Source organism: Tursiops truncatus, chromosome 16 (assembly GCF_011762595.2).
Source record: "Tursiops truncatus isolate mTurTru1 chromosome 16, mTurTru1.mat.Y, whole genome shotgun sequence".
Taxonomy (NCBI): Eukaryota; Metazoa; Chordata; class Mammalia; order Artiodactyla; family Delphinidae; genus Tursiops; species Tursiops truncatus.
The window spans coordinates 47,735,593-47,759,898 of NC_047049.1; the positions used below are offsets into that span (position 1 = coordinate 47,735,593).

The 24,306-nt window shown below is 38.6% G+C and overlaps 1 protein-coding gene across 1 annotated transcript in view; it reads left to right on the forward strand.

Annotated features, from left to right (window-relative positions):
• GLUD1 (glutamate dehydrogenase 1) overlaps window positions 1-24,306 on the forward strand; it is a 40,265-nt gene that overhangs the window by 10,427 nt on the left and 5,532 nt on the right. The window contains exons 2-11 of the mRNA XM_019925731.3: window positions 5,573-5,653; window positions 6,198-6,253; window positions 7,435-7,498; window positions 12,048-12,142; window positions 17,099-17,278; window positions 18,722-18,859; window positions 20,276-20,413; window positions 20,740-20,820; window positions 21,971-22,094; window positions 22,904-22,995. Coding sequence (XP_019781290.1) covers window positions 5,573-5,653; window positions 6,198-6,253; window positions 7,435-7,498; window positions 12,048-12,142; window positions 17,099-17,278; window positions 18,722-18,859; window positions 20,276-20,413; window positions 20,740-20,820; window positions 21,971-22,094; window positions 22,904-22,995 — 1,049 coding nt within the window. The remainder of the gene's footprint in view (window positions 1-5,572; window positions 5,654-6,197; window positions 6,254-7,434; window positions 7,499-12,047; window positions 12,143-17,098; window positions 17,279-18,721; window positions 18,860-20,275; window positions 20,414-20,739; window positions 20,821-21,970; window positions 22,095-22,903; window positions 22,996-24,306) is intronic.

Sequence of the window (24,306 nt, forward strand, 5' to 3'; positions counted from 1 at the left end):
CCTAGCCTGCAGAAAATGCCTGTGGAGTGAGGTGATTTATGTAACTACTACTCTTCAGTGTCTTGCAGTTGAGCTCTCTAAATGGGTGTGGCTAGGAAAGAAAATTTCACTTTACAAACAGGAATTCCTGGGTGCCATCCAGTGGAAACATGTTTTTTGTTACATGCAGTTTCTGACTCATAGCATTCCAGGACTTCTGCAATAAAGTAGACTTTGTTTACACTGTTTTGTAGAAGGAGGGGCCTGGTTTCTAATGAGCATTTAAGTCTAGAACATCAGGATTGCTCTCTGATTTATGAGTGTTAATATTTCAAGCTGTTTTTCGTTTCCCACTGAATGCATTAGTTATAAGCACTGGGTAAGGGAAAGTAACTTTTCCCCCACTTAAGAAAGCAAGGAAAATTAATGTAACTTAGTGACTATTTCCATAGACTCTAAAAGCACAATGAAAAAAGTGCTTCAACTGTAATAGGAAAAATGCTGATTCTTAATAGAGCACTATTTTACCACCTCCACGAATTTGTCTTGAGAAGTAATAAAATCAAAGTTTATTGAGCTGTTTGTTTAAAATCCTATCCATTTAAATTTTTAAAAACTACATTTCTTTGTTATTTGCTACTACTTTGCAGTACTTATAATAGCAGTGAAAATAGTTGAGATTGAAGTATTGACCACATGCAGACACTGTGCCAGCTGCCTCAAACACATTATCCCAAGCAGTTCTGGCATGAAGCCTAAGAGCATTGTTTGCACCTCCCCAGTTGAGCAAGTGCACATGCCCACAGCAGTTGCTATTGAGGTGAATTCACTTAATTAGGAAATGCTGGGCACTGCACCCAACCCACCTCCCTGGCCTAGCATAGTTTCCACTAAATAATATGCCTAAGTAATGCCTATTCACTAAGTGACAATTTGTATAAACACATTTTAGTATTTAAACAATTTTTTAACTTAACCAAGGAGATAAAAAACCTATACTCTGAAAAATTAAAGACATTATTGAAGGAAATTGAAGATACAAAGAAATGGAAAAATATCCTGTGTTCATAGATAGGAAGAATTCATAATATTAAAATGCCTGTACTACTCAAAGCAATCAACAGGTTTTATGCAATCCCTACCAAAATCTCATAACAGTACTTCCCTGATGGCGCAGTGGTTAAAAATCCACCTGCCAATGCAGGGTACACGGGTTTGAGCCCTGGTTCAGGAAGAGTCAACATGCTGCAGAGCAGCTAAGCCCGTGCGCCACAACTACTGAGCCTGCGCTCTAGAGCCCACAAGGCACAACTACCGAGCCCACGTGCCACAACTACCAAAGCCTGCACACCTAGAGCCAATGCTCCACAACAAGAGAAGCCACCACAATGAGAAGCCCGCACACTGCAATGAAGAGTAGCCCCAACTTGATGCAACTAGAGAAAAGCCTGTGCGCAGCAATGAAGACCCAGTTCAGCCAAAAATTTTTTAAAAATCTCATAACAATTTTTCACAGAACTAGAACAAATAATCCTAAAATTTATATGGAACCACAAAAGATCCTGAATAGCCAAAACTGTCTTGAGAAAAAAGAACAAAGCTGGAGGTATCATACTCCCTGACTTCCGACTATACTACAAAGCTACAGTAATTAAAACAGTATAGTACTTACACAAAAACAGACACATTGATCAGTGGAACAGAACAGAGAGCCATAAAGAAACCCACACACTTATGGTCAATTAATCTACAACAAAGGAGGCAAGAATATACAATTGAGAAAAGATAGTCTTTTCAATAAGTGGTGCTGGGAAAACTGGGCAGCTACATGTAAAAGAATGAAATGAGAACATTTTCTCATGCTATACAAAATAATGGATTATACAAAAATAAACTCAATGGATTAAAGACCTAAAGATAAGACCAGAAACCATAAAACTTTTAGAAGAAAACATAGGCAGAACACTCTTTGATATAAGTCATAGCAACATTTTTTTTTGATCTGTCTCCTAAGGCAAAGGAAACAAGCAAAAATAAACAAATGGGGCCTAATTAAACTGTAAAGTGTTTGCATAGCAAAGGAAACCATCGACAAAATGAAAAGACAACCTACCGAGTGGGAGAAAATATTCACAAGTGGTATGACTGATAAGGGGTAAATATCCAAAGTATATAAACACCTCATGCAACTCAATACCAGACAAACAACCTGATTAAAAAATGGACAGAAGACCACAAATAAAAAATGTTGGTGAGGATATAGAGAAAAGGGAACGCTAGTAGAGTTGGTGGGAGTGTATAAAATTGGTGCAGCCAATTTATGGAAAACTGTGGCGGTTCCTCAAAAGAAGTAAAGATAGAACTACCATAGGATCCAGCAGTTCCATTCCTGGGTAAATATCCAAAGAAAATGAAAATACTAATTCGAAAAGATACATGCACCTCAGTGTTTAGAGCAGCATTACTTGCAATAGCCAAGATATGGAGGCACTCTTAAGTGTCCAAGAAATGAGCAGATAAAGATGTATTTATATATAATTTTTATATATTATATATATGTTATGTATATAACATATATATAATATAAAAATGAATGCGGGGCTTCCCTGGTGGAGCAGTGGTTGAGAGTCCGCCTGCCGATGCAGGGGACATGGGTTCGTGCCCCAGTCCGGGAAGATCCTACATGCTGCGGAGCGGCTGGGCCCGTGAGCCATGGCCGCTGAGCCTGCGCGTCCGGAGCCTGTGCTCTGCAACGGGAGAGGCCACAGCAGTGAGAGGCCCGCGTATCGCAAAAAAAAAAAAAAAAAAATGAATGCTACTCAGCCCTAAAAAAGAATGAAATTTTGCTGTTTGCAACCACATGAATGGACCTGGAAGGTATAATGCTTAGTAAAATAAATAAGAGACAAATACTGTATGTTATCACTCATATGTAGAAACTAAAAAATAAATAGGGACTTCCCTGGTGGCACAGTTGGGAATCCGCCTGCCAGTGCTGGGGACACGGGTTCGATAAATTAATTAATTTTTAAAAAATAAAATTAAATAAATGGATGAATTTCACAAAACATATTCATAGATATAGAGAACAATAGTGGTTACCAGGAGGGAGGGGCAAGATAGGGGTAGGGGATTAAGAGGTACAAACTACTGTGTATAAAATAAGCTGCAAGAATATATTGTGCAGCACAGGGAATATAGCCAACATTTTATAATAACTTTTTGTTTTTTGGCTGCACTGGGCTCAGTATGGGCTGAGGCTCAGTATGAGCATGGGCTCAGTAGTTGTAGCCCTCGGGCTCTAGAGCGCAGGCTTAGAAGTGTGGCGCACAGGCTTAGTTGCTCCGTGGCATGTGTGATCTTCCCCGGACCAGGGCTCAAACCCGTGTCTCCTGCATTGGCAGGAGGATTCTTAACCACTGCGCCACCAGGGAAGTCCCTGTAATAACTTTAAATGGAGTATAATCTATAAAAGTAGTGAATTACTATGTTGTATACCTGAATACTTCAATTTAAAATTTTTTTAATTAAACAATTTTTGTTGACAGTGTTTGGTCTTAATATTACTTACAAATTTTGGATTTTTTTTTTTTTTTTCTGGAATAGTTTTTAGGACCTGGTACTTTTGCTTTTTAGTGCTTTTTATTCCATAATATGCACAGGCACTGACTTACATGTATGTCAAAATTTTAACATGGATTCTGTCTTTCTACCTTTAGTTTTAAGAGTCAAGAAATAGTCATATTTATTCCACATGTATTTGAGTGCCTAATACACGCAAATTTTCTGTGTTAGGCACCAAGAATTAGTAGACAAAAGAAAGTCTGTCTTCATGGTGCTAATTTGCTGGGGTGGGGGTGGGTGGTGGTGGAAGCTGGAGAGTAAACAAACATAAAGTCAATTTAAAGTAAATAGGGGCTGGAGAGTGGGGATGAGGAAGAAGTGCTATTTTAAATTATTTTAAAAGGGGTGGTCAGGCAGGGCCTCTCAGAATGAAGAAGGTTTTTAATAAAGACCTGAACAAAATGAGGAAGCAAGCTTATAGCAACAGGTATCTGCTATATGCCAAAAAAAAAACCCAAAACGCTGTCATTTCTCATTCTAAAATTTTAATAACAATTTATTCCACAAATAATCTGAGAACCCATTATATGCAAGATACAGTTTTCTAAGAGCTTGCTTTTCTAAATATATTCATTTTATTTTTCTGATAGGACAAAGAAATATGTTCAGTTTCAGAATTTGCTCTTTATGATCATGTACTGACAGATGAAATTCTCTTGAAACGTGTTGTTTATGTTCAGGTAGGTGTTTTCTGAAACATCCAAGAAGCCAGCTTTTTTAAATGACTAAGGGAGTTTTCTCAAACTGCTGGTCCATGAGAATACTGTGTATTTCTATCTGAAAAATATTTATGTTTTGATTCTTTTATTCCCAGAATCCTTTAAGAGGTGTCTCTGGGCCCCCATACTTGTGACTCAGTGTCAGGGAGCCCCAAGCAGTGTGCAAAACATCAGCCTCACTCAGGCCTTCTTCCTTGGGGTTGAGAAGCAGTAGACTAAAAGGATGAGAGGTGGCTTAACCCTGCAAAACTTGTAAGGGTTATTGACTAAGACCCCCAAAACCAAAGTAGTGGGCATAGCCGCTTTCTGTGTCCCCTCTACCAAACATCTAGTTTGGTAGAGGATTGGGGGCATTAAGACTCCGAGTTGCCTGTCTGCTTGGCTACCTCCCATCCTTATAGAAGAGTGAAGGGAATTGCTCATTTCCAGGAAGGAGAGATGACTTTGTCAAGCTTCTCACTTCTTGGTTGAAAGAGACTGGCAGTGGGTGAAGGGAGTTACAGGTAAGGATCTCTTTGGTTATACCCCATTGAAGCCAAAACCTCTATTTAGACATCTGATATTCAAGTTGAAACTGTCAAGCCTGTTAACTGTCCATTTGCCTATAGCAAAATTCTTGAACTCTCTGCTACCAGGTCACCTAAAGCAAAAAGTAAAAGAAAGAAAAGCCTCCATGGAGTTACTTGTCTCCCTGAAAGGGTAAAAATCATTCATTTGAAGGTAATTTTTGTCTGTGAAATCATATTTACTGTTATTTCCCACTGGGTTATAAGTCCCTGAAGGACAGGGCTATCTTATCTCGAAATCTCCAGAAACCCTACTTGATGCTACTCATACCAGAAAGCAAACACTGAACTTCACCAATCTTATTCTCTTAAATATGAAAATACTTGAATCAAATTCAGTGCTCATTCTGTCGCTCTTTCTGGGTATCTAATTAGCAGCTTTTTTCCTACTGACTCTTTTTTTTTTTTTTTCTGGCCAAGCCACACAGCATGTGGGATCTTAGTTCCCCAACCAGGGATCAAACCCGAGCCCCCCTGCAGTGGAAGCATGGAACCTTAACCACTGGACCACCAGGGAAGTCCCCCTATTGACTCTTTAGTCATAAGCTACTTTAGGTGTTCTTGAAAATAACCATAAAAAGTGTGGACATTTTCAATTTCTAGAATTCTTTTTTCAACATGCCAGAAGGATGTTCTAAATATATCCCCTTCTTTCTCACCCCCCTCTTTTTTTTAAACCGCCAGGTATCCGTTACAGCACTGATGTGAGTGTAGATGAAGTAAAAGCTCTGGCTTCTCTGATGACATATAAGTGTGCAGTGGTTGGTAAGTGGTCTCCTTTTGCTGCTACCTAATAAGAACTCTTTGGGGAAATATGTTTGCATACAAGGTTACTTTTAAGATGTTAGAGAAATATACCTCATCAGAAGTGGGGTTTTTTTGTTTTTGTTTTAGGTTGCACAGTTTGACATATCATTTTTCAATTAGTCTTAATTAAGATTTAGTCTTTTTTTTTTAATGGGGAACCTTATAGGAACTAATTGAATTTTCCTTAAGTGTAGATCTTTGTTTAAATCCCTTTCTATACTCTGTAAATAAGACCAAATCAGTAATAAGGAAAATAAATATGCCATTACATTTTAGAAATAGTAAAGCACACTGATTAAATATGCATTGTAATTTGCCTTGTCTAGTATTCTGTTCACTAGAATATTAAGGTACAACATTTTAGAAGAGATTGTGGGTTTATTTATTGAATTTTCTGAAACTAAAGCTAAAAGTATCACACTTTTATAATATTACACAGTGCTTTCTGCCTTTTTAATTCTTTTAGCCTTTATATGGAATAACTTTCAGACTTCTCTTTCAGATGTGCCATTTGGGGGTGCCAAAGCTGGTGTTAAGATCAATCCCAAGAACTATACCGTAAGTATCAAAGTGACATTAGTGCACATGGTGCATTTACAAAGGACTTGAAATGACTGGACTTCTGTGTATCCCCTATACCAGTGAGATGAATGGTTCCTATTGCTTTTATAAATTTCTTTATTTATTTATTTTTGGCTGTGTTGGGTCTTTGTTGCTGCATGTGGCTTTCTCTAGTTGTGGTGAGCAGGGGTACTCTTCGTTGCGGTGCATGGGCTTCTCATTGCAGTGGCTTCTCTTGTTGCGGAGCACAGGCTCTAGGTGCACGGGCTTCAGTAGTTGTGGCTCATGGGCTCTAGAGCACAGGCTCAGTAGTTGTGGCGCATGGTCTTAGTTGCTGTGCGGCATGTGGGATCTTCCCGGACCAGGGCTCAAACCCGTGTACCCTGCATTGGCAGGCGGATTCTTAACCACTGCACCACCAGGGAAGTCATCCTATTGCTTTTAAAAGGAATGGAAAAACAAGCAGATAATTAACTCATTGAGTGTTTTGCCATATGAAAGGTCACCTACTTACATCAATGTCCTTTTTCATTTCCTTACTTGGTTAAAATGTAATTAATATAATTAGTATACCTTGATACTCTTAAGCATTTATATTCATGCGTGTTATATACGACTATAATATAAATGTATTCTATATATAAATATTATCATACACTATATATAACTGTGCTCTGAGGTTTTTATGTTGGGGTCCTAAGGTTCTAGTGACATATCTTAACTAGTTTGGTAAAAATTTTATTATTTATCCTATCAATTCCAAGTTAATTTAAGCTGCTAATTAACCTCTGTATTAAGTTAAATAAATTATGTGAATAAATATCTGTATACGAACAATATATATGATTTTATTTTTTAAATTTGCAATTTAAATGAAAATACACCATAAGGATTGCTCATAAGATCCTGTATTAATACAAGGAGAACAGGTTTGAGCCTTAGCGCTACTATCTGTTCCTTACGTAACCTAATTTCTGGTCTCTCAAATTTAAAATTTAATTTCCGTTTAAAATGGAAATACCTACTTTATGAATTGCTCTGAAGATTACACAAGAAGATATATGAAAATATCCTATAAGTAGAAAATAGGATGCAACTATTAGTTATCTCCACAAGTGGTTTTTCTATCAAAAATTATTTTTTCATTATTGTTTGTGTTTCACCTTTTTCCTTTATAGGATAATGAATTGGAAAAGATCACAAGGAGGTTCACCATGGAGCTGGCAAAGAAGGGCTTTATTGGTATGTATTGCCATGTAGATTTACACAGAGTGGGAACATCTAAAAAGTAATTGTCGTAATTTAAACTCCTGCTTTTGTCTATACATGCATAGAGAGACTTGTCCTCTTACTTTGAGAAATTGGGTTCTGTGTTAAACATGGTGAACATACCTGGGCCTGTTCATGACACCTCTCTAATAGAAAAGTTCAGGTTCTCAGTATACAGTGTGGATACCAGGAGAGGTCACTTCCACCTCTTCTCCTTGTACAGACATAATAAAGGTTTTTGATCAGTGTAACAGCATTGAGCAACAAGCACAATCACAATTGTGACATCCAAAAAGATTTTAGGAACTAAATAATGCCTGCATTATAAACAGTTTTGAATATGCAAAAAACAGTTTTGCAATAGTAATCCTGTTGCGAAAGCAGTGAGAAAACTGATGCTGTTTGGAATTGGCGGCTTAAGCGGGCCCTTCCCTTCAAAGCAGTGGACACAGGCTGGGAGTGTGGAGGCTCATGCTGATTGATACTCACTGTGACATCACTGGCTGATTTTAAGGATTCCTGGGGCTCCTAATGTTTGTTACTCGGACTAAATTTCTGAGGGTACTGATCTTCATTTTCTTGATTTTCTATCGTACTATTATCTGTGTCATATGTTATTTTGTGTATGAGATGTCAATATTCTTTTCTGTAATATATAATTATTATTTAATCTTTAAATTTCAAGCAAATTGTCTATTTATTTTCTTGTCCTAGAAAGATTCTGATTTGTTTTAAAAAATAAAATCATTTAATAGAATTTTGCCCCTTTAACAATAGTTAAAACTAAGAAGACTGACTAAAATAGGAAAGAAATTTCTGTTTTCCTGTCCCTCTTGTTTTCCTTCCCCAGTATTCTTCTCACTGTTGACAAGTTCCTGTGAACTTAATATATCCTTATTTTGAAATCTGCCCCTTCTAAGTAACACTAGAACTTTACTGGATTTGTCCTGTCTTTTATAATTTAAAAGGCATTTGGATTCTTGGCATGCATCCTCCCTGGCACTGCCGTGAGCTGTACTTACACAGTCATTGTACAGGGGTAGCACTAGTTAATGAGATAACTGCCTCCTTCACAGAAATATCTACTAATTCTGATAGACTTCATAATTTTTTATATCATAACTTAGCTTAAACTCTTAGCTTAAATCTCAAACGTATTTAATAGTCTTGAGTGGTTTCAGACTTTATTCAGTTGTATTTATTGTCCATATATAGAGGATATCCAGCTTAATTTTCTCTATATTGACAAGAACCCTGTAATTGCAAAGGTTAAAAAGTGATTCATTGAAACACCGAAAGCTTAAATATTAGCAATTTGACTTTTTTGCTTATGTGCAAAAGCCACCATGCAGCTAAACTGACATCTGGGCCCAGAAAGCTTTGTAGCATAAGGGAATGCAGTTGGCATTCTTTCCCTCTCTAGGGCACAGAACTACTCCTGAGCAAACCTTTGGAACTGACGTCATTTCGGTTATTTTCTCACTTCCCTTTCCACAGAGTTTCAGGTTATGAGTTAGACCTGAATCTGGGTCCTGGTTCTGTCACTTCGTGTGAGTTTAAGGTCAGCTTTTCAATTTCTGCAAAAAGAGTCAGCTGTGGTTTTGATAGGGCTTGCTTTGATTCTATCTGTAGATTGATTCTATCTGTACAGACCTATCTGTAGAGTGTTGCCATCTTAACCTTTTTTATTTTTAATTTTGTTTTATTTTTTATACAGTAGGCTCTCATTAGTTATTTTATACATAGTAGTGTATATATAGTGTATTTTATACATTAGTGTATACATGTCAATCCCAGTCTCCCAGTTCATCCCACCACCCACCCCCTCACTTTCCCCCTCAACAATGCCACTTTTCATCCAAGGGAGAACATTCATACCTTATTCTATTTTCCACTTTAAACTAGTCCATGAACACTGAATGTCTTTCCATTTGTTTTTGTTTTTAAACATACATTTTATTTATTTATTTATTTGGGGTTTTTTATTTATATATTTTTGGCTGTGTTGGGTCTTCATTGCTGCGCGCGGGCTTTCTCTAGTTGCGGCGAGCGGGGGCTGCTCTTGGTTTCGGTACGCGGGCTTCAGTAGTTGTGGCTTGTGTGTACAGGTCTCACACTACTTTTGTTAAGTTTATTCATAAGTATTTTATTCATTCTGATACTGTTCTAAGAGATATTAGTCTGCCGTATTCTTTTCTTAAGAAGTCTTTGATAGCAGGATAATACTAGCCTCATAGAATGAGTTGAGAAGTGGTCCTTCCTTTTTCTTTCTCTCTTCTTTTTTAGTTTGTGCAAGGGTGTTAATTCTGTTATGTGAGTTTTGATACCACCTTTGTAAACTGTGAAATTCCCTTTTCATCCACTATATCTCTATGCACCAAAATTACCCTTTTAGCTTTACCCCTACATTCATGTTCTGTGAAAGCAGTTGCTTTTTTCAGCCAATTTTTTATCTTATTTATACTGTTTCGGGATTGAGTGATGGCATTTTAACTTTCCTAAGGGTAGTTACCTGTTTTTAAAAGGATGGACTTTCACACCTGTAGGTATTTGAGAATTTACCTGTAATCCAGGAATTGCTTGTAATCTGTACATCCCTATACATTGATTTTGTATGGAGTAGAAAACTCACAAGCCTAATAATATTTTGTGATTTTGCTTTGGGTAGGGGGAGCTATCTGACTTCAGCATATCTAGAATAATAATTGTTTTTGAAAAACAATTTATCATTATACGTTTTTGATTTACAAACTACATACCTCAAACTTGCCCTTCTCCAAATAGAATTGTTATTTGAGGCAACAAGCTTATTTAACACTTGGTGTTGCTGAAAACAAGCATAAATACTTTTGTAGATATCTCTAAAGAGATGTGGGAGCAATTTGTCATTTATACCTTAGGAGAAAAGCGATATGATTAAATATACTTGTATTACCCTCTAGTTGAGGTATGTCACTGTAAAGGAATGGGAATTGTGGCCAGTGGAACAGTAGAGCCCTTTTGTCAGAGGATGAGGCTAGGATATGGCATTAACTGTTCAAGCAGGAAAGTTGTATGGGGTGAGGATGGATTGGGGGAAGTTAGACTTCTTGATATTTGTAAGACGCCTAAGGAAGAGAGTACCAGGACATAGAAGAGTTACAAGTTGGGTACGGAATGGGGAGCAAGAGTGTAAAAAACAAAACTTTGACCATTTCAAAGTTGTCTTACACCAATCCTGTATCGTCACATCACAACTTGTATCAAGAAGTACACATGTAGGGCCTGGGCCCCTAAAATGTAGAAGAATATTAGAATGGACCTTATTCTGTTGATTATAAGTACTAATTATAGGAAGAACTCAAGTATACCTCTTAGAAAGAACTTAATTTGGGAGACAGTAGTTTAATCATTTAAAAGTTGTGTTTTTCTTTTCATAAAGATAACAAGTTTGTATTTTACAATTAAAACAATATAGAAAGTTATAAGCAATGCTGAAGTCTAAACATAGTGAAAAAGTTTGTGCATGTCTTTCTAAACCTCTGCATACATATATACACATGGAAATATGTATAGTTATTATACAGCGGTATATATAAAGAGAAGTTTATATGAATGGGAACTTATACATGCTATATGAAACCTGCTTTTTTTCACCACATGTATGTTTTGGTGATGATCCCAAGTGATTTACATGGATGTACATCATTCTTTGTAATGGCTGCATAGTATTTCATTGTATAGATGACCCATTAAATAATTAGGTTGTTTTGTATTGTGTTCTTACTGTTTTGATGGGTATATTTCTATGTATTCCTGCCTTTACAGATTTGAGTGGGCACCATTTAATACATTTCCATCTGAGATCTCACTGGACATCAGCATTAGTGCTGTCATTGGCACTTGTTGCTGCCTGTGGGCTAGCTTCTTGTTATCCTCAAACTTTTTATTTGCTGATCTGAGGAACTGAAAGTCAAGGCCTGAAACTTTCTGTACAGAGTAAGCTTTGAGTAATAGGTCAAAGCAGCATTATGTCATGGGTAAAAGTATTATGGGGCTTAACATAATACTTCAGCAGTGTGTCTTTTCCCTTTTTCTACTTGGTGAGGAGGGCCTACACGCCCAGTAAGCAAGTGTGTCACTGTGCTGTCTCATACACATAAACTTTCTAACCATAACAACCCTCCTTATGGTACTGTTATCTCTAAGTACAGTTTAAGGAACTGAGGTCAAGAGAGGCTAAACTGATTTGCCTATGCTTGCAACATTCAGAAATCTGTTGAGTGGCTTATCAGTTGTGCATAGCTAATTTCACATAGCAAGTGAACACCAGTGGGAGAAGTTATCATGTAACACTGTGTATCTGTAAATTTTGTAATGAAACATTTAATAAGTATTTCTATGTCTTGAATTAGTAACCTAGATGAAATCTAAAGTGTTCTAGCCGTGGTAGCTTTGTTATTATAGAGAATTGCAAGGATCTATGTGTTTGAGATGCATTTATCTTAAAAATTGGTGCAATGCCCTTTCCCTGTGCCCCCAGGTCCTGGCATTGATGTGCCTGCCCCAGACATGAGCACGGGCGAGCGGGAGATGTCCTGGATTGCTGACACCTATGCTAGCACCATAGGGCACTATGTGAGTACCCACCAAAGCTCTGAGGGCTTCATTTGCTATCTACCAGAAATAACAGTTCAAATGATGATATGTATAAGGGGAGAATTCACTGGGTTTTTCTCCTCTCCTTTAATCATATCGTGATTTTATATATTACTTCTGTCTATCTTATATCATAAATGCAGTGAACTTGGATTGAGCTTTTACTCATATGCAACCCTATCCTGACCACTGGGATGGGCCCTCAAAGATCACCTCCCAGGGCAGGATACATTACAAGACAGTTAAAGGGAAATAAGGAAGCATTCAGTTCGGGCTTTTCCCTCAAAGGAACTAAGACACATTAAGCAGATAAGGTATGGAGATAGTGTAATAGCAGGGTGCAGAGTTTCTAAAAGCAGGCTTCCTGGAAGAGGTATTTGGTCAGGGCTGGACATTGAAAATGGATAGAATTTAAACATGGAGATTTGGAGGATAGGAGGGGAAACTGTAGAGCTCAGATTGTCTGAAGATAAGGCACATTTAGAAAGGTAGTAAGAGAATGATGAAGTAAGTGGAAGAGTAGAAAAATACTCAAGTCCCAGTGTTTTTATTTTACTTGCTAGTCAGCGGGGGAGCCTTTGATGCTGACCCTTCCTTAGGGGAGAGGGGGCGGCAGCAGTGTTAGGCTGGAGCAAAGAGATGGCCTCCACAGTGTCTGTCTGTCTTCACAGCCGGGAGCGATAGGGCTGGGGAGAAGCATTGGCTCATGACAGACTCAGCAGGACTGGGTTGCATCTGTGGGACCAAAGAAAAGGACAGGATTGAGTCAGAAAGAACCAGGAGGACTTAGAGTCTGGGGACTGAGCAGAAGTAGTGCTATTAATAAAGAACACAAGAAGAACAACTAACTTTGTCCTTGAAAGGGATGGAACCTTGAAAAACACTTAAGGAGTAGGAAGAGAAAGTGAGTTGAAAAGACATTTTGTTACCCAAAAACTGGGTTCATCTCTTGTGTCGAGCCAAAAGACACAACCAAGCCAAAGATCGGTAGAAGGATTTATCACTTGCAGCAAGTAGGGAGAACACTGGGATCTCTCCCAAAGCAGTGTCTCCCTGAACAGCAAAATTGGGGAAGTTTTAAGTTAAGGGTACCTGCATATTCATGAAGGGACTTGGGTGGTTGGCATAGTCCAAGCTTTAGTTAAGTCACTAAGATCAGAAAAGGTCAACATCGTCATCCCTTAGGTTCCAGTTGATCTGAAGGTTGAGCACTTCAGGCTTATCTTTACCATTGAAACAGAACTGGGAGTCTTTACAACTGATAAATTACCTTGGCTATTGTTACTTCTCTTGCTTGATAACATTCTTTTGTTCCCTTAAGATCATTAATAATTGAGACCTGTTCAAGTCCAAGCATTGTAGACAGACTTTGATAAAAAATGGCTTAGATCACAAAATGGCTTCTCATGTCAAGAAAGCCATGCCTGGTTCTCTTCCTCCAGGGACCCCCTACCCTAACTGCTCACAATTTATTTTAAAAATATAGAGAGAGCACTTACTACACAGGAGGCTTAAAGTACAGCAAGGAGTTCAATACAATTGGGGTAAAGGCTAGAAGGAAAAGTTCTTTGTTGGTGGTGGTGTTTTTTTTTTTTTTTTCGGTACACGGGCCTCTCACTGTTGTGGCCTCTCCCATTGCGGAGCACAGGCTCAGCGGCCATGGCTCACGGGCCCAGCCGCTCCGTGGCATATGAGATCCTCCCGGACCGGGGCACGAACCCGTGTCCCCTGCATCGGCAGGCGGACTCTCAACCACTGCGCCACCAGGGAAGCCCAGGAAGGAAACGTTTTGATGCTATGAAGAGTACTGGGGACCTGACCACGTCTCTGGAGTAGGATCAGAAAAGCCTGCTTGAGATGTAACCTTCTGGTCTGCACTCTGAAAGATGAGTACACATCAACCAGGGGAAGTGGCACTGGCCAAGGGTTGGAAGCAGAAGGAAGCACCCTGGGTAAAGGTCCTGATGTGAAAAGAGGTGAACCTGAGAGGCTGAGGGAACACTATGGTGGCCAGAGTAGAGAGGGCAGGAGAGAGGCCAGCAGAGGAGAGTTGGACCAGATTCCTACCTTGTAGGTGACAGCAAGGACTTTGTTCTTTGTCCTGAAAACAGAGGGAAGCCAGTGAAGTGCTAATTGTAAGCAGGTGTGTGACACAGTAAGCTTCACTCTGTGTGCAGCAGAGAATGGGATTGTTGGGGACAGGAGACTACACAGGAGTCCAAAAGAGATGATATTGGCCTGCCATAGAGTTGGAGAGGAATGGACAGATTGAAGAGTGATTGGGGGGTGGAGGGGAGGAACAATTAGTTAGACAAGAATGAGAAGTGCCAAGAGCTTCCCGTTGTGGATGTCCTGAGGGGGTGGTTTTGAGAAGAAAGCAATTCAGCAACTAGATTGGAATAGTGAGGTTGGAGCCAGACTGCAAGGGCGTGTTGAGAGGGAAGTAGGGCATGAAGAGTAGCCCTCACTTAAGAAAAATGGCACTAGAGGCGACAGCTCGAAAGGTGCCTGTTGTCTAAGAGAAAGGTTTTTGCTGTTCTTGGCATGTTGATTGGTGTGGGCCACAGATTCATCTTTTAAGGGCCCTAGTGGAAAGATCAGCCTTAGAAGAGGAGGAATATTGTTTCCTCTGAAAGGAAGGAAGGGGGCATCTAATGGAGGAATTTAGGCTTGTCTCATTTCCTGGGGGGTGATGTAGTGTGTAGTTGGGAGCACACTCAGACACCCTGGATTCTGGGAGTGGCTCCTTCACATACCAGCTCTGAGACCTGGGGCAAGTGCCTTAAGCTCTCTGTGCCTCACTTTCCTTATATGTGAAATGACAATACTAATAGCACCTAGTTCATGAGACAGTCATGAGGATTAAGTGAATGATAGTATAATTATAACTGGCCCTCAGTAAGCATAAAAAATAAATATTTATAAACACTGAACCAGGTAAATTCCACAAATCCCCTGAAATAAAACAGGAGCAGTATGAGACACTTCAAAGAAGTTTGGTTTTGACTGCCATTTCCAAAATGTTGCTCTTCCATGTCACCTTCTTATGTTAAATGAGCTCTGGTTATGGTCTTGCATTCTTTTTAAGGCATTAGATTGAACAGTACAAAACAGTGGGCAGTGCATTGTTATTCGTAGCTCTCTCCCAAAGGTGACAAAAGAAAGTTTTGTGAGGCCCTGCCAACTAAACCTTGGACTAAACACTGGTAAAAGACTGTCCTCCTTAAAGTGATGGGAAATACAAAATCAGAGCCTAAGGTAAGAAGCCGCAGTCTTTGTTTCTTATTTTCAGACGTATACCTGAACACGCAGCTTCTTTTGCCTAGCCTCGCCCAGAAGTGTGGGTGCTGGAGAGCAAGCAAGTTCTCCACCGGGGCCCAGGCTTCCAAAACAATTAGGTATGCTGGGCATCTCGCAGCCAGCCAGCCAACCGGCACCGTGCCGGACCTCTGACAGGATTGCTGTCAGCTCCAGCATTTGCATTTTCTCTGTTCAAGAGCATTTGGCACTTAACTTGGTTTGCAATTCTGTACTCATAAGCATTAACTATTCATGAAGGAAAACCGTGGGAAAACTACTAATTCCATAAATCACTTTACTAGACTGTTCTGTTGTTTTTACTTTTGTTCTTTTTGTTGGTAATGATACAGCTAATACAATTCTAAAAGTTCTTATTAAACAGTCACTTTTTAACTTACCCAGCTAGGACATACGTTGAGGGGTGGGGAATATGATATGAAGTACGGCACTTTATCTTGTTTCACATCACATGGGCAGCAAATTGCCTCAACAAATTTATTAAATAGTCCATACTTTAGCCACTGACTTAAAATGCTTCCTGTATGTAATACTCATTTCCTGTATACAATAAGACTGTCTCTAGTTTCTCCTGTCCCACAGAAGACAACAGATTTGTCTATTATGCACTGTTCTGCTTGCTACAGTTTATAGTATATGCTAAACTGGTTGCTTCCAGTTTATCCCTTGGAAGGGAAGCCCTCCCAAGCCCCTTTCTTCCTTCTAATTATTCTTGTTTCTGAACCAGAATACATGCATACTGTCAATACAGAGAGTACAGGAAGGAGAAGACTTACTCTCCCACTCGGCTTCTTAGAGCTAACAGCTACTACAGGAGGTGCTCTACTGACACATGGGCATGGGCCTCTGTGTCTCACCCACGTGTACCCCTTTTTTTTAACTCCAGTAATACCATACTATATATACACAATTTTTTGTATATATACAATTGTATATATAGTATGGAATTAGAATTTCTGGATTAATGGCTTTTTATCTTGATAGGTATTCCAGTTGCCCTGCAAAGCTTAGTTATTTTTTCTTTCTTTTTTATTTCTTGAATACTTTTGTTAATCCACTCTTAGGTGAACTTGAGTTATCTTTTAAAGTTCTTTTTTAAAAGTGACACTTAATTGAATTTCTAGATTAGTTTGGCAGAAAAATATTTTTACAGTGTTGAGTCTTCCCATCCATGAACACTGTAGCGGCTCTTCCTATCTTAGGTTCTATTCTGGTGACGTGCTCAAGTCTTATGATAACTTTTAAGACAATTCCAGGTGACATGTATACCCTTACTTAGTAGGGCTTAAGCACTTGGTGAAGGAATAATAATAGTTTTAAGCTGAACTCCCTCTACTTGTGTGATCCTGCTGTTTGTATTTCCTTGATGTTTAATTCCTAAAAACCCTGTTTCTCCCATCAGAAAATAGTCTACTTTATTACATATTTTCTAGGAACAGAAACTTGAAAAGGCAAGACTTACCCCTATTGATGAACGTATACCTTAAACACACACACACTCCTAATGAGCATATTAGTTAAATGAGAATGTGTTTGCACTTTAATGCTTCTTTATGTTGGTCCTCATAGAAATTGATGTTGATATTTCATCTTTTATGTTTTGCCCTTCTTTTGCAGGATATTAATGCCCATGCCTGTGTTACCGGTAAGCCCATCAGTCAGGGTGGAATCCACGGACGGATCTCTGCTACTGGTCGGGGAGTTTTCCATGGGATTGAAAACTTCATCAATGAAGCTTCTTACATGAGTATTTTAGGAATGACACCAGGATTTGGAGATAAAACATTTGTTGTTCAGGTAAAAATGTTTGCTTTCTTAAAGAATAACTGATATACATATAATAATAATTTTTTTCAGTGTTTTAAGATTTGCATTTTTTAAAATTTTATTGGAGATTTGTAATGTGTTAATTTCTGCTGTACAGCAAAGTGATTCAGTTATAATATAGTTCCCTGTGCTATACAGTAGGACCTTGTTGTTTATCCATCTTATAATATAATAGTTTGCATCTGCTAATCCCAAGCTTCCACAAACCAGTTGTTGCTCTCTCCTCTGAGCCTCTGAAGCTCCCTTTCTGATCTTCCCACCAGTGATGGGGCTTCCCAGAGTGTGGGAACCTTTCCTCTTTTATAGCTGCCTTCCAGGGGCACAGGTCCCATCCCAGTTGCTTTTTTCTTTTTTTTTCCATTTTGTCGTACCTGATTATATGGGGATCTTTCTTGTCCTTTCAGGTGTTTGAGGTCTAGTGTTCAGTAGGTATTCTGTGAGAACTGTTCCATTTGTAGATGTATTTTTGATGTATTTCTGGGAAGAGGTGAGTTGCACATCCTTGTACTCCTCCTCGATTGGAGCCCCTAGATTTGCAGTTTTTAAAATTTGATTCTTTGGATCTCTTAAGTTTTAAAATGGACATATGCAGAGTAATACATCCTTTATTTTTTGAACCTTGGTAAGATTCATGTGACTAAACCAAGTATCTCTCAGAAACTTGAAACTATCATCAACTTCTTTTGTTTGATATTTAAATTGCAATTGTATTCAGAAGGGGACATCTCTTAAACTATTATGTGTATACAGAGGGTTTACACAATGATCCAAATTTCAACTTTTGTGTGGTGATTGATTAGTTTACTTAGAGGAATCAAAATTAAGTTAAATCCTACTTTAAAATAAAACCCATACCCTTCCCAATTACTGACTTATCTTTTCACGACCATAGGACATCTGGTCATCAGGAACTGAGGTCCTAGATAGCATCATTGACATCACTGCCATTTCTTTATAGGCCAGCAAGGCTGCATGTCACTGAATGTCCTCAGGACTCATTATCACAGAGGACAAAGGGTTGGGTTCCACATTCCAAAGCAAATTTATTGTTGAAGAGAGACATTGTTTCTTTTATCAGAAGGATTTTGAGAATTACTTCTAAACCAACAGAATTGTATTGGTCAGAATATGACATTTATCGTCTATGCTAGGACTTTTTTTTTTTTTTTTTTTTTTTTTTTAAATATTTATTTATTTATTTGGTAGCACCAAGTCTTAGTTGCGGCTCACCAGCTCCTTAGTTGTGGCATGTGAACTTTTAGTTGCGGCATGCATGTGGGATCTAGTTCCCTAGCCAGAGGATCGAACCCAGGCCCCCTGCATTGGGAGCACGGAGTCTTAACCACTGCGCCACCGGGGAAGTCCCTGTGCTAGGACTTTGATTTTTGTTTCATGTACAACTGTATTTCACAGGGATTTGGTAATGTGGGCCTGCACTCTATGAGATATTTACATCGTTTTGGTGCTAAATGTGTTGGTGTTGGTGAATCTGATGGGAGCATATGGAATCCAGATGGTATTGACCCAAAGGAACTGGAAGACTTCAAATTGGTATGTTAGTGTAATATCTGAACAGTTTGACCACCTGAATGTTGTAAAGTTGAAATAAGTATTATTGAAATCTGTTTGCATTGCTTTTTTTTAAAATTAATTTTTATCGGAGTATAGTTGATTTGCAGTGTTGTGTTAGTTTCTGCTGTACAGCAAAGTGAATCGGTTATACATATATCCATTCTTTTTTAGATTCTATTCCTATACAGGTGATAACAGAGTATTGAGTAGAGTTAGTTCCCTGTGCTATATAGTAGGTCCTTATTAGTTATTTGTTTTATATAGAGTACTGTATATGTGTCAATCCCAAGCTCCCAATTTATCCCTCCCCACCTCCCCCCACCCTGGTAACCATAAGTTTGTTTTCTACATCTGTGACTCTATTTCTGTTTTGTAAATAGGTTCATTTGTACCATTTTTAGATTCCACATATACGCAATATCATGATGTTTGTCTTTCTCTGTCTGACTTCACTCAGTATGACAATCTCTAGGTCCATCCAGGTCTCTGCAAATGGCATTATTTCATCCTTTTTAGACTGCCATATTTTAGATTCCACATATACATGATATCATGATATTTGCCTTTCTCTTTTTGACTTATTTCACTTAGTATGATAATCTCTAGTTGCATCTATGTTGCTGCAAATGGCATTATTTCATTCTTTTTTATGGCTGAGTAATTAATAATCCATTGTATACACATACCACATCTTCTTTATCCATTCATCTGTCGATGGACGCTTAGGTTGCTTCCATGTCATGGCTATTGTGAATAGTGCTGCAGTGAACATTGGGATACATGTGGCTTTTCTAATTATGGTTTTCTCCAGATATATGTCCAGTAGTGGGATTGCTGGATCATATGGTAGCTCTATTTTTAGTTTTTTAAGGAACCTCCATAGTGTTCTCCATAGTGGCTGTACCAATTTACATTCCCACCAACAGTGCAAGAGGGTGCCCTCTTCTCCACACCCTCTCCAGCATTTATTGTCTGTAGATTTCTTGATGATGGCCATTCTGACCGGTGTGAGGTGATACCTCGTTGTAGTTTTGATTTGCATTTTTCTAATTATTAGTGATGTTGAGGGTCTTTTCATGTGGCTCTTGGCCATCTGTCTGTCTTCTTTGGAGAAATGTCTATTTGGATCTTCCACCCATTTTTGGATTGGGTTGTTTGTTTTTTTGATATTGAGCTGCATGAGCTGCTTGTATATTTTGGAGATTGATCCCTTGTTGGTCGCTTCATTTACAAGTATTTTCTCCCATTCTGTGGGTTGTCTTTTCATTTTGTTTGCTTATTTTTTTTAATGTAACTCAAAGACCTCCTACTAAATGAGTCTTCATATCATAGGCACTAAACATAAACATTTAAACTCTGTTGCAACCATTAATTCTGATTTTCAATCAATTATAGCAACATGGAACAATCCTGGGCTTCCCCAAAGCAAAGATCTATGAAGGGAGCATCTTGGAGGCTGACTGTGACATATTGATCCCTGCTGCCAGTGAGAAGCAGCTGACCAAGTCCAATGCACCCAGAGTCAAAGCCAAGGTGACACAGCATGATGGCTTCAACCTTACCAATGTGGAGTGACACTGAGAGTCATAGAAAAGCTCTAATGGGTTTCCTCTTTTTTTAAAAAAAGAAAACAGCTTTATTAGGATGTATTGGGTTGGCCAAAGTGTTCGTTCGGGTTCGTTACCATCTTATGGAAAAACCCAAATAAACTTTTTGGCCATACAAGTCCCCGAGCATACAATTTAAAGTGGGATTTTGCTTCTCTCCCACAGCCCCATCCCCCACACATCTCTTGAGCTCAGCTGGAGGGGATTTGACGGTGTTATTGGCATTTCTCTATGTTCGTGACTTTCTTGCAGATCATTGCTGAAGGTGCCAATGGACCGACAACTCCAGAAGCTGATAAGATTTTCCTAGAGAGGAACATCATGGTTATTCCAGTAAGTAATCTACATTTACCAGATTTTATATGTACTTGGAATCATAATTGTCTTTTGCAAAGAACTGGGGGGGAGAGGAGGATTGTTAGTTTCCCAAGGCTTAGTGATGAATTCTTCATCTTTATTTTGTTTTAAATTTTTATTTATTTATTTATCTACATTTATTTATTTCTGGCTGCGTCGGGTCTTAGTTGTAGGATGAGGGATCTTTTGTTGCAGCGCACAGTGTCTTGGTTGTGGCTCACAAGCTTCTCTCTAGTTGTGGCACGCAGGCTCTCTAGTTGAGGCGTTTGGGCTTAGTAGTTGTGGTGTGCGGGCTTAGTTGCCTCGCAGCATGTGGGATCTTAGTTCCCTGACTAGGGATCAAACCCACGTGCCCTGCATTGCAGGATAGATTCTCTACCACTGGACCACCAGGGAAGTCCCTTTATTTTGCTTTTAAGAAAATAAAGTAGAAGTGTGGTTAATATAATAAGCCTGTCTTATACTGGACCTGAACATTTTCTTCCAACTTCAGGCTCTTTCTTGAGTATGTATTTAGACTTCTTAAATCCAGTTATATAAATGTATAATGTGCTAGAAGTCCTACTATAACTTGCAAATGTCCCTTGCTGTCTTACTCAGAAAGCTAATATGAGTAATATGTGCTTAAGTTTTTCAGTGGTTAAGCGTGGGGTCTATACCAAAAGGTCATTGGAAATTAGAAGTTAGTGTGGACGCGTGATGCATTTTGAAGAACTGCTGTTGCTGAAAGCACTTAAATTCAGGTTAACTGAAATAGACTGCCTTTATGTAGTGGGAGAGTGAACACTAATCTTCTGGCAAGACACCCTTGGACCATCCAAACCAGTGGTTAGTGGGCAGGCAATTTTGTCAGATTTTTTTAGGTGGAGAAGAGGCTCTAAAACCTCTGATCAAATGCTTGCTGATTAATAAACCAATCAATTATTTTTTTTCCAAAGGGAGAAAGCCTCAGATGTATTGGGAAGGGGGTTTGTTTAAGTATAAAATTTCTGATACTATCTAAGATGTATTTGGGAAGCTTGAAGCTTAATCTGCTTTGATATTAAAACTTTGATATTAAACCATGAGCTCACGTTCATTGTAAGCTTTTATTAAGACCATCATCTCCTCATTTTTTTGTGTATAGGATCTCTACTTGAATGCTGGAGGAGTGACAGTGTCTTACTTTGAGTGGCTGAAGAATCTAAATCATGTCAGCTATGGCCGTCTGACCTTCAAATATGAAAGGGATTCTAACTACCACTTGCTCAGTAAGTTCTGATTATCCTGTTCTGCAGAAGTAATCTTTTGGGCCATCTAAAAGGTTGGGGAAAGCCTGCATTTAATAAAAGGGCTAATTTCCTTTTTGTTTAGTCTCAGAACAGAAAACTATTCTGACTCATGAGTCTTAGACCAAAAATATACAATTTCTTCATAGGTATTCACTATATTAACTCTCTGGAATATATTTATATTCCAATGTTTATTCTGCAAGTATGTTCTGGTTCCCAGAACCTAATCTGTAAGTTAATAGTATAAAGAGTATCATTTTAAACCAGGAGCTCCTGTTGATACTCATCCATTTCTATCTCAGGTTGCGTTTGGTAAAGCCCTATCTATTGTCAAGAATTTTTTGAGTCTTCTGATGAGAATACTGTTTTGTCTTTGACTAGAATAGGCTCCAGAGTTGACACTAGAATTTTCCTCAAGCTGAAATAAGACCAAGACCTCCAGCTGAGCTTTACTGAGCCCACTCTGAGAATCTGGGTGAAGTGTTCCATCGATTTCCATTCCTTTTTCCCTCAGCATTTTCTTTTTAAAAGAGCCAAGGAAAATCCCTGCTAATGGGTGTTATGGAAACAGAGCAGTGACCTAAATTCACATTTATATAGGAATTTGGCAAAGTGCTTTTTACTCCTTTTAACTGAGATTTAAGTGAGTAACCCTTTTATGTTATTAGTGTTGAAGGTTTTATGTCATTAGTGTTTGGGGCTGTGGCTATAGTGTGGGACTACTTTTGTTTCTACTTCATTTTTTTTCTACTAGCAATATCGTAGCTTCATCTCTTGGCTTTTTATAGTGTCTGTTCAAGAGAGTTTGGAAAGGAAATTTGGAAAGCATGGTGGAACTATTCCCATCGTACCCACAGCAGAGTTCCAAGACAGGATATCGGTGAGTGTGCTTGTGGCGGCATCACATACCCTGCCTGCTCTCTTCTTTAGGTCAGGCCAGCTGTATTAAGTGGGATTAAGGCGTGGTCATCAACATGACAGTTACATGACTTCCTCTTTCCTTACATTCTAAAAATTTAGTTTGAAATAACTCATGGTTCCGCTTTTGATACTTTTACAATACAGATGACTCAACAAGTGATTCTAACATAATGGTGAAGAGTTATTGTGTATTTTAACTATTTTAAGCTTTAGAGAAATGGAAAGAATTGAAAAGTAAACATTAGATTGACCTATATAAAAAATTGAAATTACTATATGGACACAAATAAGAGTCAAAGAAAATAGATGAGAAAAACGATTTGTTGTTAATTAGCTATTGACAGGATATATTAATACACATCACAAAGAGAATTTCTTTACCAGTAAGTAGCAGGCGACATGAAAAAAATCAGAGGTAGAAAAAAATGTTTAACCTCGTTGTTAAAGAAATATAAATTAAAATAAGGATTCTTTAATGTATTAAACTAGCATAAACAATTAATGGATTTATACTCACCATGTCTGTTGTGAAGCAGTTGTACCTTTATTCTGATGACAATGCAAAAGACTTATTAAAGAGTTCCTGCCCTTTGACACTTATAATAACATCACCTCTGGGAGTTAATCCTAAGAAAACAATTTTAAAGGAGAGGAATGATTCCATGCACGATGTCATTGGAACTGTGTTTGCAGTCATTTTTAAAATTAGGTTTGATTTTACAATCCAGTGTGCGTGTGTGTTTGTGTGTGGGGCAGGGAAATGGCTAAGTGATAATATGTCTTCTTATGAAATATTCAGTCATGGGAAATAATTTAAGACTATATTGCAAAATGGGGAAATGTTAAGGGTTTTGTTTTGAAGGAGAAAAGATGCTTTTGCCACTCCGGGTAACTCTCCTCAAAGAACCTTCCTCTTTCCCAGAACCATGTGTCTTAGTTCTGGTCCCTCCTTCTGGAACACCCAGACCCACTCCCTGCTTGAGTAGCACATCTCAGTGGCTTTTCCTGAAAGTCCTCTCTGACTGCCAGCATTTCATCCATCCTTCCATCACAAGTCACTTAGTGCGTTTATAGGCCCTGCTGTTGCTGCGGCTTTAAGATGGGATTCTTGCTCCGCCCTGTGGTCGCCCCATGTCACAACACACGCCTGCCACATAGTCAATCAGACTGAAACGTGAAGAGGGAGTGAAGAGGACAGCCAGTTGGTTAGGAAGACAGATCCATGATGCCTTTCATTTTTATCCTTTTTTAAAATAATCTTTGCCCAGTG